The following is a 19039-nucleotide window of genomic DNA, read 5'->3' as shown; positions in this document are numbered from 1 at the left end:
TAGCCTATCAATAGCAAATGTCATCTGTGTTATATGAAAGGTGCAGTTAAGGATATCAGCTATGTTTGAAGAACTTTTTGTGCACCCGATACAAAAGGAAGATAGTCCATTAGTGGTGGTACCAGCTTGTGTTTGGGAGCATAACAGTTTAAAAGGAAACATTTTGTTGTCCTTAGACTTTTCTTTTTTTGCAGCTCACTTAATGTAGTGATATATATGTTTACATATGACCTTAGATGGCTTGGTAGTCTTTAGTATGCCCCTTTTCTAAGGATAAACTTTACATCTTAAGCTCAGTAGTATTTTTGTTCCTAGTAACAAAAATAAAACATTGGATGATGTAAGGAGACGTTAATGGAACACGTGAGAAAGAGGCTGAAGATGCTCTAGTGGGAGAAGTAGCTGCCTGTGAGTGGTCTGTTGCCTGAGAGAGATGTGTGGTATATTGATGAGAGATGCTGCAGCAGTGGCAGTAACTGCAGTTGAAGAGACCTTCATGTGTTTCTGTCTGACATGATCCCAGAGGTGGTTGGAGGGGACAACTTTGGGACATGAAAGCTAATTTTGAACGTTTGGGCCCTGTGAAGGGAACTCAGTCTCTTAGAAGCTTGTCTGTGGTTGCAAAACACTGTTCTGCATGTTCTTTCCTCAGCGTTCAGTCACCTGTGGAAGATCCTGACCAGACTCCAGCCAAAAAGCGAAAATCAGGTATTACACATTATAGAAGTAATTAATATGTCTTTTTCTTAGGTTTCATGCATCTTGGAAAACTCTGGCTTTTGTACTTAATCACTGTTATTGAAATCGACTTTCCAAGCCGTTCCTTTCTCCTTGTGATCATCTCTGTAGCAGGGGCCTGAGGGTGCGTCATGGGGCCTAGCCCTAAATGTGGTGTTATCTGTGTTGACTGAGTATGGCAGGGTACAATACTTCCACAGCCGTTAGGAGATATCCCAGATCAGTAGAGCGTTGTGGACTGCATTTGGTGGTTTCTGGCTATGCATGCGTGCGTACGTTTGAGCAGCAGAGAGCATTTTTAGAGCAAAGTTGTGTGCTCCCTATCTGTATTCATGATGCTATACCTCTGTTAGTTCAAAATACCTCTATCTTTTGTATTTTGAGAAACCATTTTGAATCTGGGATATTAAGGAAAGTTCTTTTAAACTGATGGCAGGCAGAGAAAAATGATGTTTCTGATTGTAGCCAGCTAGTGAGTTTTAGAAAAAACTTCTGAACTGAAAACAGAAGACACTAGTCTGAGTTCAGTCTGAGTCTGAAAAGTTTGGCATGTGAATTTGGAAAAGGTAGGAGAGCTGCGTAAAGGGTGGAGATGCAGCAGGGGTTAGGCGTAGGAGAAAACAGCAGCGGCCGAGAGTGATGGAGTGGTATTGCTGCTCTCCTCAGTGAGACTTTGTGATACCCCCTCTGCAAAGTGATTACAGTGTTCAGGAGGAAAACTGTGCAGCCGCCTGCAGCCATGTTAGTACCTCTAGATACCAGCCACATTGGTCACGATTTGAGATGGAATATTCCCCTTGACAGTGTTTACTGAAAGAGAGGGAGAAAGCGATGCTCTTTAGGCTTTGGGACTTTTACTAGCACAAGTTCCAAGAGGAGAGTTTCTCAGTTACTGCTTGTCAAAGGATGCTGCCTCTCATTTAATGGTAGAGACTGCTGAACTGTAAATGCACTTTTCAGACTTCAGAGCGTAAAACAGTTGAGAATATGTCAAACTGATGTCTCGCTCCTCCTTTTAGCAGCATGACCAACCCTCAGTAGGAACAATTTGCGAGTCTTAGTAAGTAGGCCGAATCTGCTTCTAGGAACCTGGTACCATCTATGCCCTCGTCTACTTCGATGTCATTCTCTTAACTTCAAACAAATGCTGTTGTGTAATATCATTTAATCTCTAACACAGTCCTTTATTAGACAATCTTGGCTTGCTAACGTTTGGAAATACTGTCTGAGGGGTTGCATGTTTCTGCTTTTTGAATGCTGAAAAGAAAAGGCTTGGGTAGCTTTGGTTTCTAGACCTTAGTGAACGGCTTTTCTCAATTAGTCAAGAGCAACACGTAGCAAACTGTAGGAGTACAGGCGTGTATGGAGGGGGTGAAGAATAGAAATTGTACCATGTGCTGCTTTTCTAGAAACACTGAATGTTCCCAAAAGCAGGGTGTCCTTAAAAATCTGGCTGCAGGCTCCTAGGTTAGTCTTTGAGCCCCGGTTCTGAAGACCTGCTAGGTGAGCTGACTGGTCCAAAACTCACCACCAGCTGCTGTTGACAGTAAGGTGTGTAACTTAATCCTACCTGGAGCACTAGAACTCATTTTAAGGAGGTGGATTTCTATTTATATTAAAGCTGTAATCCCCTTTTTAATCACGTTCTTGTATGGCCTTTCTTGGTTTTCTAGATTATGCCGTCCGTAAGCCTAAAGAGAGAGTTGAAAAAGTTCCTGCTGTGGTGAAGTTTCCAGCCAAGGCAGCAGATAAACACCGGAAGGCTTCGGTCAGCAATGCAGCTCCAAGCGCAGAGTCTGCAGAAGAGGTTAGCAAGGTTTTTGAAAATAGGTAGTTATGATATTGAGTGAATGCATGCAAGATGAGCTGCTTTCCCTAGTGCATCTTAAAGTTGGACGTGTTCTAAGGCTGCACAGCGCTAGGTTCTTCTTTTCCATTTATAACAGGCAGCTCTTGTGTGCTGGGTTTGCATCATTCAAGTTTGAATACTCTACTCTAGCACTTGTAATTCAGGAGCTAAACGTTTGCTGTCTTCCAGATGCTTTACAGTAGTTCAAGTTTATAGCCTTAGTGTGTTTGCAGGCATTGCGTGGTTTTTTTTCAAGCTCGTAGTTAAAGAGTCAAGATATATTACCTTGCAAAGAAAAACTGCATGCTTTCCTCTGGAAAACCTCTTTCTGATAGGTGCATTATCTACCAGTCCATGAGTAGATTCCTGTAGGACTTTGGTTCTGTGAAAGTGGTTCTTGAACTGCTTGATTTTATAGTTTGGTTTCAAAGGTGCATTGTTATTTATTGCCCCACTAGGATAAGAAGAATAAGAAACTGTCACATTCTAACGATTGGCTCTTGAGGGAGTCTCTAACTGTTTTATTTGTACAAAATTTATTTTTCAAGGACTAATCTATCATACTTCAGAATGTTTAGGCACTGACAGTGATATAACTTAGTGATAGGCTCACATTGTTTTAATGTACTTGAGATTTGTTCAATTTTTCTCTGAAGAATGACATGCAGTTTTAACACACTAAACTTTCATGATCCAGAAGTTTTCAGTTAGAATAAAATACTGCATAGAACTGGATATAAAACGGTTTTAAGTGAAAATCCCTTCTGTAATGTGTACAAAATCACTGCATACATGAGATACTATATTAAAAAATTGAAGTGTACTTGTCAGAGGACCTGTAGAGATCTGCATTCTGCTGTGATCTGAATCAGTAAATTATAGTCTCTGAATCATAATACACTTGACCTTAAATTTCAGGAGGATTATGTGTTTGCTTGGATTTGTGTTCATGCTATACTCACACAGTTACCTTTTCTGTTTTTACTCAAGACTCAGTCCACTGCTTCTGACAATTTGTCTAATAGACCAGCAGGTTGTGCACAAGATTTAGAAATGCTACAAGTTGGTAAGGCTGACATCAAGTTATTTACTTGCTCCTTTTTTACCCTACCTTGTGTATCGTGTGACACCACCCTGAGGTTTATGTACTGGTTTTGCGGTACTAACATTGGTAGATGCAATAGCAGGTAAAATCTAGGAGTGCTTTAGCACGAAGTCTGTTTTCTTTCCTGCATCTTTGCATTGCTTCTGATTTTTGGGCCAGACATTTGTCTTGTCATCTCAGTATTAAGTGCAAGAGCTGTGTCGGATGCTGTCCTGCAGTTCTGATATGTCTGCTGCTGGCTTGCCTGAAGTAAATTGCATTAATTTCAGATCATAGATTCTGATAATCCTTTTTTATTTCAAGTTGAGGCTGACAGTAGTTTGTGTCCACAAATTTCTTTAGCTGCCAGCATGAAAACCTGAAATTACTGTAAACATAGTAACCTAGTGCAAATAGTATTATGATGTAACAGAGAAAATGAAAAGAACTCATTTTTGGTGAAGCTCTTCGTTGTAAATTCATAAAACTTTAGTTTCCTTTTGTATTTACTGGTGGCTCGTGCTCTTCTTTTATAGACAAAATGCCTTGTGGAAGCAATACTCGCTTGAATAAAGCAGCATTGTCCCTTTCTCATAAGACAATCCCTTGCTTGAGGTAAAAATCCTTTGGTTTTCTTTGACTTCTCTGAAAAGTTTGTTGTCTTTCACTTTTGTTCTCGAACTTTCTGTGTGTTGCATGACATTTATATCTGTCCACCTACCTTTTTCCACGGTGTTCTGGAACTCCTTCAAGCTGCAATGCTACAAGGAGGTCTCCAGCTACTTTATTTCCAACAAAGTTTAAACTTTTTGTTTAAATCCAGATTAATGGTCTGTGGTAGGTGAAAGTGTGGAACTTGAAAAGAAGAGGTTGGGACCAGGGAAACTTGTCAGAAGCTTCTAAATAGTCTGACAGGAAAAAATAAGTTGCTGCTAAGTGCATGATGTTGAGCATAAAATAGTTCGTGATTTAATAAGAGGAGTGATCTTGACTTTGCATTTGTTTCTGCTTATTGTTTGGGTGATGCTGAAGCATTGCTTGTACGCTTACCTCAGAGTTAGAAATAGTTGGAAGAGGGAAGGAATGGGTCAGGATGTGATTTCACACATTTACTGTTTGCCTCCCGGTCTCAAAATTAGATTGGTAGTCTTGTGTGTGTCCCAGCTTGGGATTACCATGACGAGAAAAGCAGCAGCTATGCTTCAGCGTGCTGGCTTTTAGAACACCTGAAGTTCTGATGACATGAATAACACACCTGCATGGATCTTTGATCTTCTGTAATGACTCAGGGCATGGACTGCTGTGGAAATGACCCTGAGAGTAGCAGTTTGCTTGGAGAATTTTTCCTGTGCAGAACTTCTCATGCTTTCCCACTGAGTATTTGATGATAGCAAGTCTTACCTGAAAGTCACAAACATCTCATGTCTGTCTCCATCATAATCAATGTGCATGCTTTACAAAGTGGTCGTTGGTGCAACTTGAATTGGGAGATGCTTACTTGAATGTTATTATTTCTTTTGCCATTGGTATTTTTAGCGCAAGCAGGAATGGCAAACACCGGATCAAACCAACTCTAGAAGACGCCTTAACGCTGAGGCCACCCATTAGGGAGCACACTATGCTAGAATCCACAACATCAGAATCTGGCAAAACGGGGAGGCCTTTTTGTACGGCTGAAGAGGTAAGCTTGATGAGAAAGGTGTCTTTTGAAATCGAGTAACTTAATAGTTGCAACAGAACTGTATCTTCGCTGAAGTGAATTTTGTAACATTCAGTGCAATGGATATAGCGAATGAAATTGAAGGGACGCTTCTGAAAGTCAGTGTATAATGTTTTATTTGCCGTTGTGTGCATCAGATCTTGAAATAGAGCAGTCCTTGGGTTGCCAAAAGACTGAATTTTAACCCGTTCTTGTGGAAGTGATGTGCTGGGGGAGGAACCCTAGGCAGTTTCACTTAGCAGTTAAACTGTACTGCCTTGTCCCTGAGTATATTTTTGTTGCAGGGTTGACTAGAATTCTTGTTTCAGTATTTTGTCCTTAACCTAACTCAAGTGCTGTCTTTACGTAGCAACCTTAAATGGATGGTGCAGGTAAAAATGGCACAATTGCTGATGGTACTTAGTTGAAGGACTGAGAAGCCCTGCCCTGTCCTTTCCTCCCAGTATCTGAAGCAACTGTTGGAAAATATTTGATAAACCTAGCTTATATTGAAGAAGTATTGGAGGAACTGTGGAATATGGTTAAGATATCACCTTGGGGACTCACAGCAACGTGGTAGTTGTGTGTATTGACAGGAGTGCGTGCTAACCAGAATTATTATGCAAGAAGTGCAGACCACACCTAAAGAGGAATGAGGGTGTGGGAATTCCTGCTAAAATAAAACTGGAGACCGCCAGGATTCTGGGAACACCTGTGCAGTCTGTACCAATTTTCTATTACAAGTATTGTGTTGCTTCATATGCAGTGGTTATAATGTGTGTTTTTGTTTTGTTTTGTTTTTTCCCCCCTTCTGCTAGGATGTCCAGAGAGGTGAAAAGGAGAAATGCAAAGGACTCTTGAAACTAGTAAAGGAAAAGTATCCTAGAAGCTGCCCAATTCCTCAATCTACAAACTTCTGCAAGTAATTATAGAAAAAAGAACGCTAACTTTTTAGTAGCAACTTTGTAGCTGCTATAAATGGGAAGGGGGAGGGAATTCATCTTTTGCAGTCTCAGGATTCTGGATAGTGTCCCAGAGCAGGTGTTGGGGCAAACTGTTTTGTAATATGCCACAGTGTTGCTTAAGGTTAGAAGTATTTTATGGCCTTTAAAACAAAACAATAAAAAAAAAAACCCTTCCCTCCCGGCCCCCAAGCTGAAGCATGAATATTCTAAGAAGGTATATTCTAAAGGTGAAGATTTGTTAGTTGGTATGAGTGTATTTCTGGTTCCGATACTCCTTTATTGTATCTGCATTAAGACAGTATCTAGTTTAGGTAAGCGTTCCTAGTAGCGTACATTCTTTTTAATGGTGCTACAGTCAGTGCCCTGGATTTTTATACTAGAAGTTATCTTCCTCTCATTTGGAATTGTTGAGTTTTTTCTTGGTCAGGAGTCCTGTTTTATTTGAGAATGTGAAGCTTAACTTAAACCCAGGAAATGCCAGATTTCTGTCCCTGCGTCCCCCCTACCCTGCAAATCCTTCTCACGCACTTGAGTAGGAAGGTCTCTTTTTGCAGTACACAAAATGCCATCGCTGTCCTGCATGTAGAATCCCAGGGCTTGAAGCAGCCAAAAAAGGAATCTTGTGGGTACTTTTGATTCTTATATACCAGTTATAAGTATATTGGTATCTTTATAGCTGTGTCAGTGTCAGGACGCTAAATTAACTATGCCAGTGTGTGTAAAAATAAATAAATAAATAAATAATAGTAATAATAAAAACACCTCTCTTGGTGGAATAGTTATATTTCAAAGCTGTGCAGAAGGGGGACTAGTTGTTGTAAAATGCTGATGCCAAGATAGTGCTAAATTCCAGCATGCCTTTCTACATAGTAAGATGGTAGAAAATGCCGTCCCTTCTTGTAGTTTCTCTTAAATGCTCCAAGACCTGGATTGTTCCCATAAGCTCAGAAAAAGCCCAAATCTCCATTTGGTGGTTCACAGCTAGAAAACATGTAAACGCGTGACTTCAGATCAAAACAGCACAGCACATTTAAACATTCTGGTGATTGAAAATGATGTGGAAAACAGTGTTTCAAATCATTCTTGGTGCACCTGCATTAGCATTTTAGGGCGGATCAAGACCCGGTTTCTGGCATCTGATATCTCAATCATCGACTTCTGTGCTTTGGTTCATATCGCAGAGCATTCTTGGAGCATGTGAAATAGGTTTCTTTCAGATGAAGCTAAACCAGAAGGGGTTCTTATTGAGTGCATCTAATGCACTCCAACTGTGAGTAGGCATTTAGTCCCTGAAGTCCTCGTAGAGCTAGGCTCAAGTAAAACATCCCTGAAATGTGTATGTTGTGGACATTGTGTTCTCAATGTCAACTGTTTCCCTTGCAGATCCATTCCTTTTGAGCCGTACTGCTTTCTAAAGTAGACGTAGCCATAGCAGATAGTTCCTGTCATTGTCAGAAAATTTGACTCCTGTATCTTCAGTGTGTGTGATTTGAAAGTAACCAGGCTTTTGACTGTAAACTGCCTGTTAACAGAATGCCTTTTGCATTTTGTGATGAAACCAGTGTGGGAGATGCACGTTTCTGTTAATGGACTGAACAACCTAATTTTATTTTACAAGCTTCTATTTCCTTAATTTATAGTCTCCAACTCTGTAGTGTAGACAATCATGTAGAAATAAACTGTATTCTTTTTAGTGTATTGGTATGCACCGATAGCAAACACCGTATGTATAGAAATTCTTATTTTTCTCTTGCGTTTCTTGCTGCATCAAAGTGCTCAAGCCTCCTCGAAGGAACCAGTGACGTCTGCAAGTCATCTGGAAGAACAAAGGCGTGGAGAAGACATCTACCAGTGTATGACACTAAAAACCAGTGAGTATCCCTGTGATTCATATCTGTTCCATTTCGTAGGTAGACTTAATCAAGCAGGGCATTTCCTTAAGTCTTGAAGGTAGTCTATACTAAAAAGATTTGTTGGTACTACTGTATTGTCAAGCTGTGTCCCTTTATAAGGAACTCTAGGTGGGTTAGAGCATTTATGCTGGTATAGCTTATGTCAGTTCTTAAAACGAAACAAGCTCTTTCTGGAAGGAAAGAAAAAAATACACACACACACACACACACACACGCACACACGCACACACGCACACACACACACTTACTAGCTGAAGTGGCTTTGTAAGTCTTTTGTTGGCGTGAGAAGGTTTGTTAAAATTGCGCCTGAGAGCCAATACCGTGTTAATGATGGTGTAGACATAACTCTACACTTGCACAGTAGTAAACTTTTTAGTATCCGGCTGTTTGTGGTAGTAGAGTATAATAAATTAATTGTGCACCCTTAGGTGCCTTTTATTTAGCTTAGAGATGGGATTATATGTTACTCTTTAATCCCTTTTTAATGCTGTAGTTGACCATTCTCCTGGTAGCAGAGCTTCCAGACCAAACAAGCTAATTACATCTTTTCTGGATGGGCACAATACCATTGTTTATATAAAGTTAGTTTCTTTTATCTATCTTCTCTAGCATACTGAAGATATATAACTACTTACGGTGACCTTAGTTGTCTCCTGCAGAGTGGGCTGGTTAGACTGGTTTGCTGATAAACTATTTTCTTTTGTACCCAGCACTGTTATAATGTCATGTGTTCATGTATATACATTTAATACTGTCCCAATCAGGGTTTTTTTCCTATTATTTGTTACTTAATAGTTCATCAGTTCTTTGTACACATCTGTGACTTTATTACACAATTGTATGGGTTTTGAAATTATCTCTGAGTTGGTACTAAAATTTGGGGAAAGCTTGCTTTGTGGTGCAAAGTGACAGTCTATGCTTCTGAGCTGGGGGCTGTGTGCAGTTATTGTAAAAATCACTAAATTTTTTTCAAGTATGCAGTCTAGGCTTTAAAACTTAGTACATTTCCTGCTTCAGTTCTCATAAACTTGCACATGACATTCAAGAGGTGTGTTTGCCAGAGTTCAAACTTTCTAACCATCCGGTCATTATTAGAAGTTTTTTGTGTTATCACCCATAAACTGAGAACCATGTATGTCTCCTTGCAATTAAAAATAGCCTTTTTGTTTCTCTGCTAATGCTTTCCCATCTTTCTGTGCAGGTATCAAATGTGCTGATGCTTGTGGCCCACAGTGGTTGCAGAAAAATGATATGATCAGGTACATTAAGCATGGCTTTTAATCATGGTTCTTGCTTCTCTTGGCTCTGTGTGTGTGTGTGTTTCTGCCTCGAGTAGTGTCCAGAAGGAAAAAAATTGTATTTCCTGTCTCAGGGTTGTGGAACAGGAGGAGCTACCTTGTGAGTCTGGAATTGTTCACAAGCCAGTTGCATCGCAAGTGCAGCTCCCATGCTAAGCCCATCTGTTTGACCAACAGGGCCTGTGCTGGTGTGGAGTTTGCTGATTATGCCAAGTCCTTTGCTAGGGGAAGAGAGTCAGCAGAGGATGGAAGTGGTGGCATTGCCAAGCTGTCCTTGCATTTGCAGGGAATGTAGCCATCTTCATCCCTTGCAGGTGTCTTTCTGCCTAACCATTACCAAGTCGACTTTTCCCTTCTTTCACTTTGAAGCTAGTATCCTAAGCATCAGGATGAGGAACCTTGTAAAGCCTAGTGGGACTGAGGCAGTTTCTGTAACTTACAGGATGCTTTGGGTTTGAATATGAGACTGAAAAGGAAGCGTGCAGTTGGGTTGTCTGTTTGAGAGAGACTTTGAGTGAACTCCTTTGCATTAGTCATCTGAGCAGGAGGCAGTATGAGTTCAGTTGGCTTTGTGTTGTTGCAGGAAAACTGGTTTTGGCTGCAGTAAGTACAGTCACTGGGAGAGATTTTCTATGGCAGTCTGATCTACACATCTTTTTGCAGTGACCGTTCCTTAAACAAAAAGGGGAGAAAGTGGAGGTGGGAACAGAGAGACTTAGTTGTGGCAGTCCTGCTTTTTCTGGCTGATTCTGGCCCTATTATTCTCCCTGCTTTAAAAGCTAGCGCTACATTCAGCTGTGCAGCACTGTTCCTGTGCTCAAACTGTCAGCAGTTCCTCTAAACTCAAGGGAGAGAAGGAAACAAAATAACTGAGAATATGATGGGTTCAAGTAAAAGGAACATTTTCTTGCCTTTTTTGCAGATTTAGCTACTAACTGAAGTCATTCGGCAAGGCTTGCGATATCTACTCTTACCATGCTGGATTGAATGCCTTTAAAGCACAATGAGTGTGGGATACCATGAGAGTCTGTTGTAGGCCTTCCCCCTGGAAAGGGGGAATCTTCGAGGACAATGCAAATGCTTGTTTTTGGAGGAAAAGGGACCTGTAAACGGACAACTTTAATGTCTGTGTATTTGCTTGCTCTTCAGAGTCCGCGTTGTTTTAATGATAATCCTTTCCAAATGGGGATAGTCACTCTCTTGACTAGCCTATAAAAGGCAAGTAAACATCTTCTAGCTGTCCATTTTTAACTGAATGTGCTGGTCTTAGTTTCAGTAAGCTAACTATACTTGGATGCAAGTACAGTTGCAAATACTTATGTTATACCTTGCAGTATAACGCCTGGCTTGCAGTATTTCTCACCAGTATATCCCAAAGCACGTTATAGAGGTGGTGTTGGTTGCTTCCTTGTTTTCCAAATAATGAAACTGATAGAGAAACAAAAGGAATCTTGCATATACTGATGGGAAAAAAGTTGGAAAGGCTCCCAGCTCTTTCTTCTATCCTACTTTTGCTGCTCCAAAAGAATGGTGCTGGAAGTTGAGATAATGTCTTCTCTTGTTCATGTGTGCCACTGAGGTTATAGTCAGATTCAGCTCTGCAAAAAGCATTTCTTAACCAGAAGATGGGTTCTGCAGAATTAAATGCGACAACACTGGAAACAACTCCTTTCTTTCTTTCCTTCTCTCAGGTACTACACAGCGGCAGAAAATTCTCATGAACAGGGAAGACCAGTGAAACAGGCCAGTGCAGGGGTAAGCTTGTGTTATTTAGTAGTTCATTATTTATAAAATATGACTGAGTGTTTTCGATCATGAATTTCTGCACTCTATCCTTACATATGTTGCTAGGTAAGTTATGTACTTATTCCAGTGTTTTTTTCCCCAGGGAAGGGGGGAGGATTATTCAGTGAATAGTGCTTTCACAAAAAATTAATGGCAGCAGGAAACTTATTTCTGAACTATTATGAGCGCACTGCACTATACTGTTTTTGTTTTTTCCTCTTTTCTTTTGGGTAAAACTTCAAAGCCTGTAGTGCACAAGCTTAGCTGACCTGCAGTACTAGTCTACATCATCTTTAGCCTCCTCTTGTTTTGAGAGATAGGAGGTACATCTCTGACTTTCATCTCTGATCAGGATTGAAATCGGAAATAAAAGTTTATCCATGGAAATAAGAAAGATTAATCTCAGTCTCAACTTGATACTTACATAGGGAGGCTTTCTGAGCTTCTTAATGTTAGTTCAAATCAAACCAACCTTCTGGCTGTCTTGACTCTATTAAATTTTGGATGTAGTTTCAATGTAGTATCAGTAAAACTAACTTTGGAGTTTGCTGTTTGGAAGCATGTAAAAAATATCCTTCCATTTTTATACATGAGCAAGACATTCTGCATTATTCCCAAGCCAAGCAAATCTGTATTTGTTTGCTAGCTTGATGTCCTTTTGTCTAACAGAGACAGCGTGGGGCTGAAATCTCAGAAGAAGTGTCGTTTAGATTACGTCTGGCTCCTGTTTTGTCCAGAAAGTCATCTGCCCTTGATGTGGAAGAGAAGAAATTCCCAAGCTCAGAAAAAAGAGTAGAAGGTCTTTCTCCACTCACAGAGGTACCATAGTTCTGTTTGCTCAAAGCAGAAAGCTTTGAAACAGCCATGAGTGACTCTATCTGTTACCGGTGGTTCTTAAGGCTTTTTGAAGTCTTAAGGGCTTGTATTTAACCTGTTACTAAGTTTCTGTAGCCGTGACTTCATAATGCCAGGGTCAGCAATAAAGCTGGTTTTAAAGGCTTAGTATGGTCCGCAACTCCTTAAGTTATGCTAACATAAGGGTTTGTGGGACTTCTGTGAGCAGGCCAGCAACAGGTCCAGGTTTAAAAACAGTCTACCAAGGACCATATTTAACACACATTTGTTTGCTTGACTAGTCCATGCTGTTTTACTGTCTTTGCCTCTTAACCTGTCCTGCCGTGCAAATAGGTCCTGAAGAGTAAGCTTTGCTGATCCACAATGTTGCATTACTTATGGGGAACCTGAGCATCTTGCACATGTCCTCAGGACCTCAGTCACACGTGCACTGGCCATGGTTGCACTGTGTATAACAGGGATCATAGGAGTTAACTTACTAACTATATCCAACAGGGCTTGGAAGTTCTAGTTCCCTTCCTCGTATGAACTTAGGCTGCTTTTATTCTTTGGAGTTACAGTCCTGCTGATCTAACTGAGCTCTTCCTTTTTGGCCCGTTGACAACTGACATGCAAGGGACTAGCAAATCAAAGTTTTACCAAAGTCTGCAAAGTAATGCTTCAATACAAGGGGAAAAAAAGGTGTTTTTCTCATTTTGCTATCTCAGATTCAGTCAAGGAGATGCTATTGCAGATCGGAGTATTTTATACTAACAGGCCCAATGATTTATTTGCATTCCCTACGCAAACTTAGATGCAGGCATCCATGTTGCAACCAGTCAGATGCACAACGCAGACTTCTAATTGCATGACTCTGGTGTAGTTACCTTGGTTTCCCTTTTTGCTGTCGCTTCCATTCCCTTTGAAGCTCACCACCTTCAGGTTTTTTCAGGCTCCTGTCTTACCTGCTTTGGTGTGGAGAATGCCTATTGTGGTTGGCATAAGCATCAGTGTTGCAAGGGCTCCAGCTTTATGTGAGAGAAGAGGTGTTTGCTGTATTTCTGCTCATTCTTCAGCTGCTTTATTGTGCTTGCTGCTCTGCATGTTTTATATCAGCTTCCGTTGTGAAAGCAAATTGAAACAACCTGAGCTTCAAAGCTAGGACTCTGAAACAACTGCCATTCATAACTCAGTAAAAAGCTGACAAAGCCACTAATCCTCTGATCTGAAACACTGTTGCTGTTTCCAAGCTCCAGGGTTATTCTGTCACCTGAACCTAACTTGACAGGCTTTAACAGGCTTGAATTTGAATGCTGTCTACAGGTTAGCATGCTCAGAACCTTTCTGAGCCATTTGCCATTTGTTTCAGGCCATGGAGAGAGAGGTCACTGCTGCATTTAACGAAGGTGAGCCCAATGAGATCATGAGCAGTGCCTTCAAACTAAAGGTCACCCGTGAGGACATCCACACACTAAGGAACCTTCACTGGCTAAATGATGAGGTAAAACTTGTTGCAACACAGAGGTTTTCTAGTTCAGTATATATTTTAAAATACACCTTGAGTGTCTATAAGTTTTCTTTTCATTCTGCACATCCCAGAAGTATCTGTAGGGTTGCGATTTTTAGGCCTTTAAGAACCCCATATTACTGGAAGCACCTTTATTTCTTCTACTGCATAGCTCTTAGAATTTAATCAAATTTTGTCTAGGTTAGTTGGAGTGGGTGAGAGGTGTTTATATCAAGCTGCAAAAGTAACCTAAGTGCAAATGTCTCAGCTGCATACTTAATGGTGGGCAGCAGATAAGCGCTGCTGTATTTTTTCATTTGGTGAGCCAGTGTCCTGTTTTTCATGTAAAGTTTGCTCTTTATTATACAGATCATTAATTTCTACATGAATCTTCTGGTGGAAAGAAATAAGAAAGAAAGATATCCAGCGCTTTATGCTTTTAGTACTTTCTTCTATCCCAAGCTAATTTCTGGGGGCTACAAAGCAGTAAAAAGATGGACCAGAGGTGTGGATCTGTTCAAACAGGACCTCATCTTAGTGCCCATTCACTTAAGAGTGCACTGGGCACTAGCGGTGAGTCAAATTGGCTTTTCTTTAGAACTGGATGAGGAGAAAAAACAAGCAAGAAATGTCACTTAGCACAAGTTTGTGCTGTGTCTAACTTAATCATGTTCTAATAACAGGTTATAGATGTCAGAAGGAAGAGCATCAAATACTTCGACTCGGTGGGACAAAAGGGTGACAAGATTTGTGAAACTTTGATGTAAGTAGCTGCTTGGTCACTGCTTTGGTTTTGAACCATGAGAAATGTTTTGTTTGTTTGTTTTCTTAGATTTCTCCCTTTAACACGTGACTAGATGTTCTTGCTTTTCTCATAGATACAAACCAGAAATCTTTCTGATTCACTTGCTACAAGTTGTATATGAATTGTAACATCAGTCACTTATCTAGTCTTGCCCTTCTCTCCAGGCTCTCAGATGTCTGGATTCTGCCAACTTCACAATATATTCTCAGCCAAAGCTTCACTGCCAAAGGTATAATAGGCCTGTGGCACAAATAAACTAACTTTGTTAGCAGTCAGTGAAGGTGGGCTGTTGACTAGGGGGAAGAATTTCAGGGAAATGTTTCAAAATACAGCCTGACTGGCAGAGGAAATGTGATGTATGTGATGTCTATGGAAGGCATTGCATTCTTGCAAGAGTGTTTCAGTTCTTTCATGCACCCCACTCTTTAAGACCTTTCAAATTACTATAGCTCAGTAATGTTAGCATCCTATGGCATAACCACTCCTTTTTATGATGAGCTATGCAACTCTTTATTGCTTAGCTCTTCCTTTCTCTTCTTGCCTTGAGACAATTTTTTTTTTTCCTCACGCTTCTTATGTTCATCCTTTTTACTGTAGTGAGCTTGTAACGTCCTTCTCCTCAGTTCTTCTGTGCCTCCACGCTTCTGGTTTGATGTTTTAAACAAAACCACCCTCTGGCTTACTCCAGCAGACTACCCTCGTGCTGTTACTGTGTGTCATTCAGACTTCTGAGATTCCAGTTCAAGATAGATGTCTTGTAGGAAACATTTCTAGATGTATCGGCTGGCATAACATGAATCTCAAACATTGTGGACACAGTTTTTTGTATGTATAGGTTTGTATGTACAGATTTTTTACCATTATAACTGTGTGTAAGCCAGCATCCCTAGATGTGTCTGCCACCAATGCAGAAGTAGTAAAAACCCTTAGTCCAACAACTTTATAGACCAAGCACATAAGAGTAGCCCCACTGGATCAACCCAAATGTTGTTTTAGCCCAGTACCGTCTTGGACGGCAGTTAACAGCAGATGCCTGGGAAAGCGTTTAAGAATAGGGCTGCATAATGATTTTTTCCTCAGCGTATTCTTCCAGCAACCTGTGGCCTGGGAACTTCCTCAGCCAGAGGTGCTAGCATAATAGCCTTTGTATTTGTTCTTCCAGAAGGGCACGAGGTATGTGGGATGAAGGCACGCCATGGAAAGGCATACTGGAAGGGCTTGGTTTTTCTCTTGCCTTTCTGATAACGTTTTATTTGCTTTGCTTGATCTCTGCTGAGCAATAAGCTTATGCTTTTATGGAAGTCTCTGTTGGAATCATTGGATCTCGTTCCTGACCGACAGCCGTTAGCTCACAGCCTGTCACCGTGTATGTAAAGTTAAGATTTGGGGTTTTCCTCCAAATGCCTTGCTTCAGCTGCAGTGAATATCCTCTGACATTTTACTATCCAGCCGTTCAGTATCCTTTGATGCTTCTGCAGCTCTTTTTTGTTGGCCTAAATATGGAGGTGAAGAGTGGTTTTGTTTTGTTTCAAACAGCCGATACCTGCAAGAAGAAAGCAAGGAAAAAAGAAATCTGGAGCTGTCTCTTTCAGAGTGGATTCTTCGCAGTATGGAGTCACATGTATGTGAGCACTATTTGGATTTGAAATGTGAACTGTAACTCCTCATCATGAAGGTCCTAACATATACTAATAAGTCTAAGCCTTTAGAGAATGCCCATAACCCTCTCTTGTTCTTAATGTACCGCCTCGGACTGCAAGTGGATCAGGAAACCGTGCTGGAATGGAATCTTAAGCAGTACCTCTCCTTGCTGGCTGAAAACTTTTTATTTTATTTTTTTAGTTAGTCATAGATTTAAAAAAACCACAGAGAACATCCCCTGCCCCATGAGGTGAATCTGGCTTTTGCCCTAGTTTCACAAGTCATATTTTGTTGGAGAATGTAAGCTCCTAAAATCAGTTTTGCATTTGGGCCTTTAATTCTTACGTGGAGTGCAAATCCTGGCATGTAACATAGCAAAGGGTTGATGTTTCTCAACAAATCTAACAGTGACAGGTAGTAGCTAAAGACTCAATTTAAAGAACAAAGGCTTAGTTGCACTGAGCACTGTGCAAACCTCAAGACGCCTTGCAGGAATGAAGGCTGCTATCCGCTGTTGGCCTGCCAAAAACTTGGATTTTAACATCTAAGCAAAGGAAGCAGAGGGAAGTGATGTTGTGTGGCTAATTGAGTATATTCCTTGTGTGTGCTAGGAGTGATCAATGGATAATAAAAGCAGGTTCGCAAGTGTCTGGTTAGTGTATTATCTGTATTGAGTACTGTATGCTACTTCCAAATTGCCTTTCTTTGAAGACAGAGGAAAATTCTCCCTTTTTTTGTGTTCGTTAGGAAATTCCCCAACAACTTAATGGAAGCGACTGTGGGGTTTTTATGTGCAAATATGCAGATTACATCTCCAGAGACAAACCGATCACTTTCACACAGGTGAGTGAAGCTCATAAAGCAAATTTTAGATTTCTCACACAAGTAAAAGAACTGGTGGGGAAGTTGCATAGCTGTTAACTGTGAAGTCTCAGAGGCTTCATTTTTGGTATGTAATACGAGGGCTGGAAGAGGGTAGAGTTGTATTCTGTCTTTATTTCTACTATCTGCTTCCTAGCAGAACCTGTGAAATTCCTCTTGGGCAAGGTACTGCAGATAATAGCTTTGTAACATACCTGGCCTTTGTATGTTTTGGAGAAATGTGTTCAACCCTTTGACCAGCTAAAACAGTAGTTGTTTTCAAATGCAGTGAGCTTTTATGAAAGGACTTGTAAGCTGTTAGTGAAGCAAATCTGGTTTTGTTGGGTTGTCATGTCTTGCAAACATTTAGTAGGGGGGTGGGGCAAACCAGTGCTGCATCTGAAGTGGCAGGTGTTGACTGTTCTTAAAATGAACTTTGTCGCATTAAGGAATTAACAGCTGGATGCTTATACGTATTTCTGCCTCTTTCAACTGTGACTTCATATTTAATGTTTTTGGGTTTTTTTCTTTTCAGAATAACATGCCTTACTTCCGCAGGAAGATGGTGTGGGAAATAATCCATCAGCAGCTGCTGTGAGACATGCACTATTAGAGTAACACTGTGATCACCGTGTGGTGACTAACTCTCGTTTTAATTATTTTTCTAATGCCTTATTTCAAAAGGCACACAAATTTTCCTCTTTAGGCTATAAAGTAGTGGTTAATTTTTTTTTCCAAATTTTGGAGACGGCAACTCTCTTTGAAATCAGCTAGTGCACCATAAGTGCAAGACAAAGACTGCTGTGTCCTTGCCCAAGGAATGGTTAAGAACGGATGCTATGTGAACCTCTGCTCCTACCTTGCAGCACACGTGGGCCAGATTACGGACAAATGGGACTTTTATCTCTGGTGGTAATGATTCTATTACCAAAGCTAATCTCCATAAGGACAACGTGCTTAGCTACTGTTTCCTCAAGGAGAGTTTTCTTCTGTTTCTGGAATATCCACGATCTACTTGATTCCTAAAACTGGATTTGTGATGACCATAAGAAGAAAGCATTTACAATCTTTGATTTGTAACAAATCCATAGTGAAGCCCCCATAGTTGGGGTTTGTTTTATTTTTTTGTGCGTCTCCAAGGAAATATCTAATGTGAAAAGAGAAGTATTTATTTCTTTTGTTTATTAAAATAAATATTTAACTTATATAAAAGAGCCTTATTGGAATGAAACTCTACCTGGTAAAGAAGTGGAGGGATTTTCTTAATTGAAAAAAGTTTGACATAGCAAACTGGTTTCTAGCTCATTTATAATCTACAATGAAGAAGGCTAGCCAGGATGAATATCAGAGCACAAAAGCCTCTAATCATCTGTCACAAAATCCTAACGGGGCTATCAGGATGTCATTCAGCAATGAGATGAGCAAGTGTAATACAGGTAATATCTAAGTGTAGGTCTGAAGAACAAATGTCTCTTTGGGATAACTCAGTAGGCTTCTCGGTAAGATAAACTAGTCTGTGCACAGCTTGGTGAACATGGCCTGCCCAGTACCGGAATCTGTTTAAGACTAATATGGGTGTCTCCACACAGTATTTCAGAGAGCAGCGTACCCCTGTGGAAGTGGAATAAAATGTACTGTCAGGTGCTGGTACAGATGCACAGGGTTTTGGACTGTGGCCTGCCGGATAAAGTGATGTTGCAGGATCATGTTCAGTTGCTTATTGCCTCTATGCTGGAGGGACTGCCTCCGTACATCTGCCAAATGAAGTGCTTGTGTGAATTCTTCCTGCTCTGTTCCAGTCAGACGGAGCTAGATTAGTTTAAACATGGTGTTTCCCCTTTCTTACTTCTTTTTGCCTTTAGGTTAGACTCCAGAATTGGAGTAGTATTAGAGGTCTTTCAGTTCCCCATTTACCATTGCAGAGGAAAGATTGTCCTTTAGCTGGTTTGTGAGCAGCTTATTCTAATGCTTGTATAAATAGACACAACAGGCTGTTTCTGTGCTCTCCCGTAGCTGTAACACAGGATGGAATAGTCACTGTAATATAGGTGACACCTAAC

The 19039-nt window shown here is 40.6% G+C and overlaps 1 protein-coding gene across 4 annotated transcripts; it reads left to right on the top strand.

The window, feature by feature from the left end:
• LOC136992636 (sentrin-specific protease 2-like) lies at positions 1–18178 on the top strand. Of its 4 annotated transcripts, XM_067302118.1 has the most exons (16): positions 1–708; positions 2412–2545; positions 3578–3653; positions 4208–4286; positions 5208–5352; positions 6189–6292; positions 8109–8206; positions 9450–9507; positions 11238–11301; positions 12001–12150; positions 13535–13666; positions 14042–14245; positions 14356–14435; positions 16014–16098; positions 16866–16961; positions 17515–18178. In XM_067302118.1, exons 1-16 carry the CDS (start codon positions 552–554, stop codon positions 17575–17577), a joined length of 1725 nt encoding a protein of 574 aa, XP_067158219.1. In that variant the 5' UTR covers positions 1–551; the 3' UTR covers positions 17578–18178. The 4 variants fall into 4 exon arrangements, 3 of the variants coding, with proteins under 3 accessions (XP_067158219.1, XP_067158220.1, XP_067158221.1); XR_010885066.1 differs by lacking the exons at positions 16866–16961; positions 17515–18178 and adding an exon at positions 15166–15312 and having other exon boundaries at positions 16014–16092; XM_067302119.1 differs by lacking the exon at positions 12001–12150.
• Positions 18179–19039: the final 861 nt, after the last annotated feature.

The sequence above is a fragment of the Apteryx mantelli genome, chromosome 9 (genome assembly GCF_036417845.1).
Source record: "Apteryx mantelli isolate bAptMan1 chromosome 9, bAptMan1.hap1, whole genome shotgun sequence".
Classification (NCBI taxonomy): Eukaryota; Metazoa; Chordata; class Aves; order Apterygiformes; family Apterygidae; genus Apteryx; species Apteryx mantelli.
This window is presented reverse-complemented; position numbering and strand designations above follow the sequence as displayed.

Coding starts and splice junctions, on each gene's coding strand:
- LOC136992636 (XM_067302118.1), top strand. CDS start 552: ATGAAAGCTAATTTTGAACGTTTGGGCCCTGTGAAGGGAACTCAGTCT. Junction 3,654..4,207: donor TTTAGAAATGCTACAAGTTG/GTAAGGCTGACA, acceptor CTTCTTTTATAG/ACAAAATGCCTTGTGGAAGC. Junction 14,246..14,355: donor GAGTGCACTGGGCACTAGCG/GTGAGTCAAATT, acceptor TTCTAATAACAG/GTTATAGATGTCAGAAGGAA.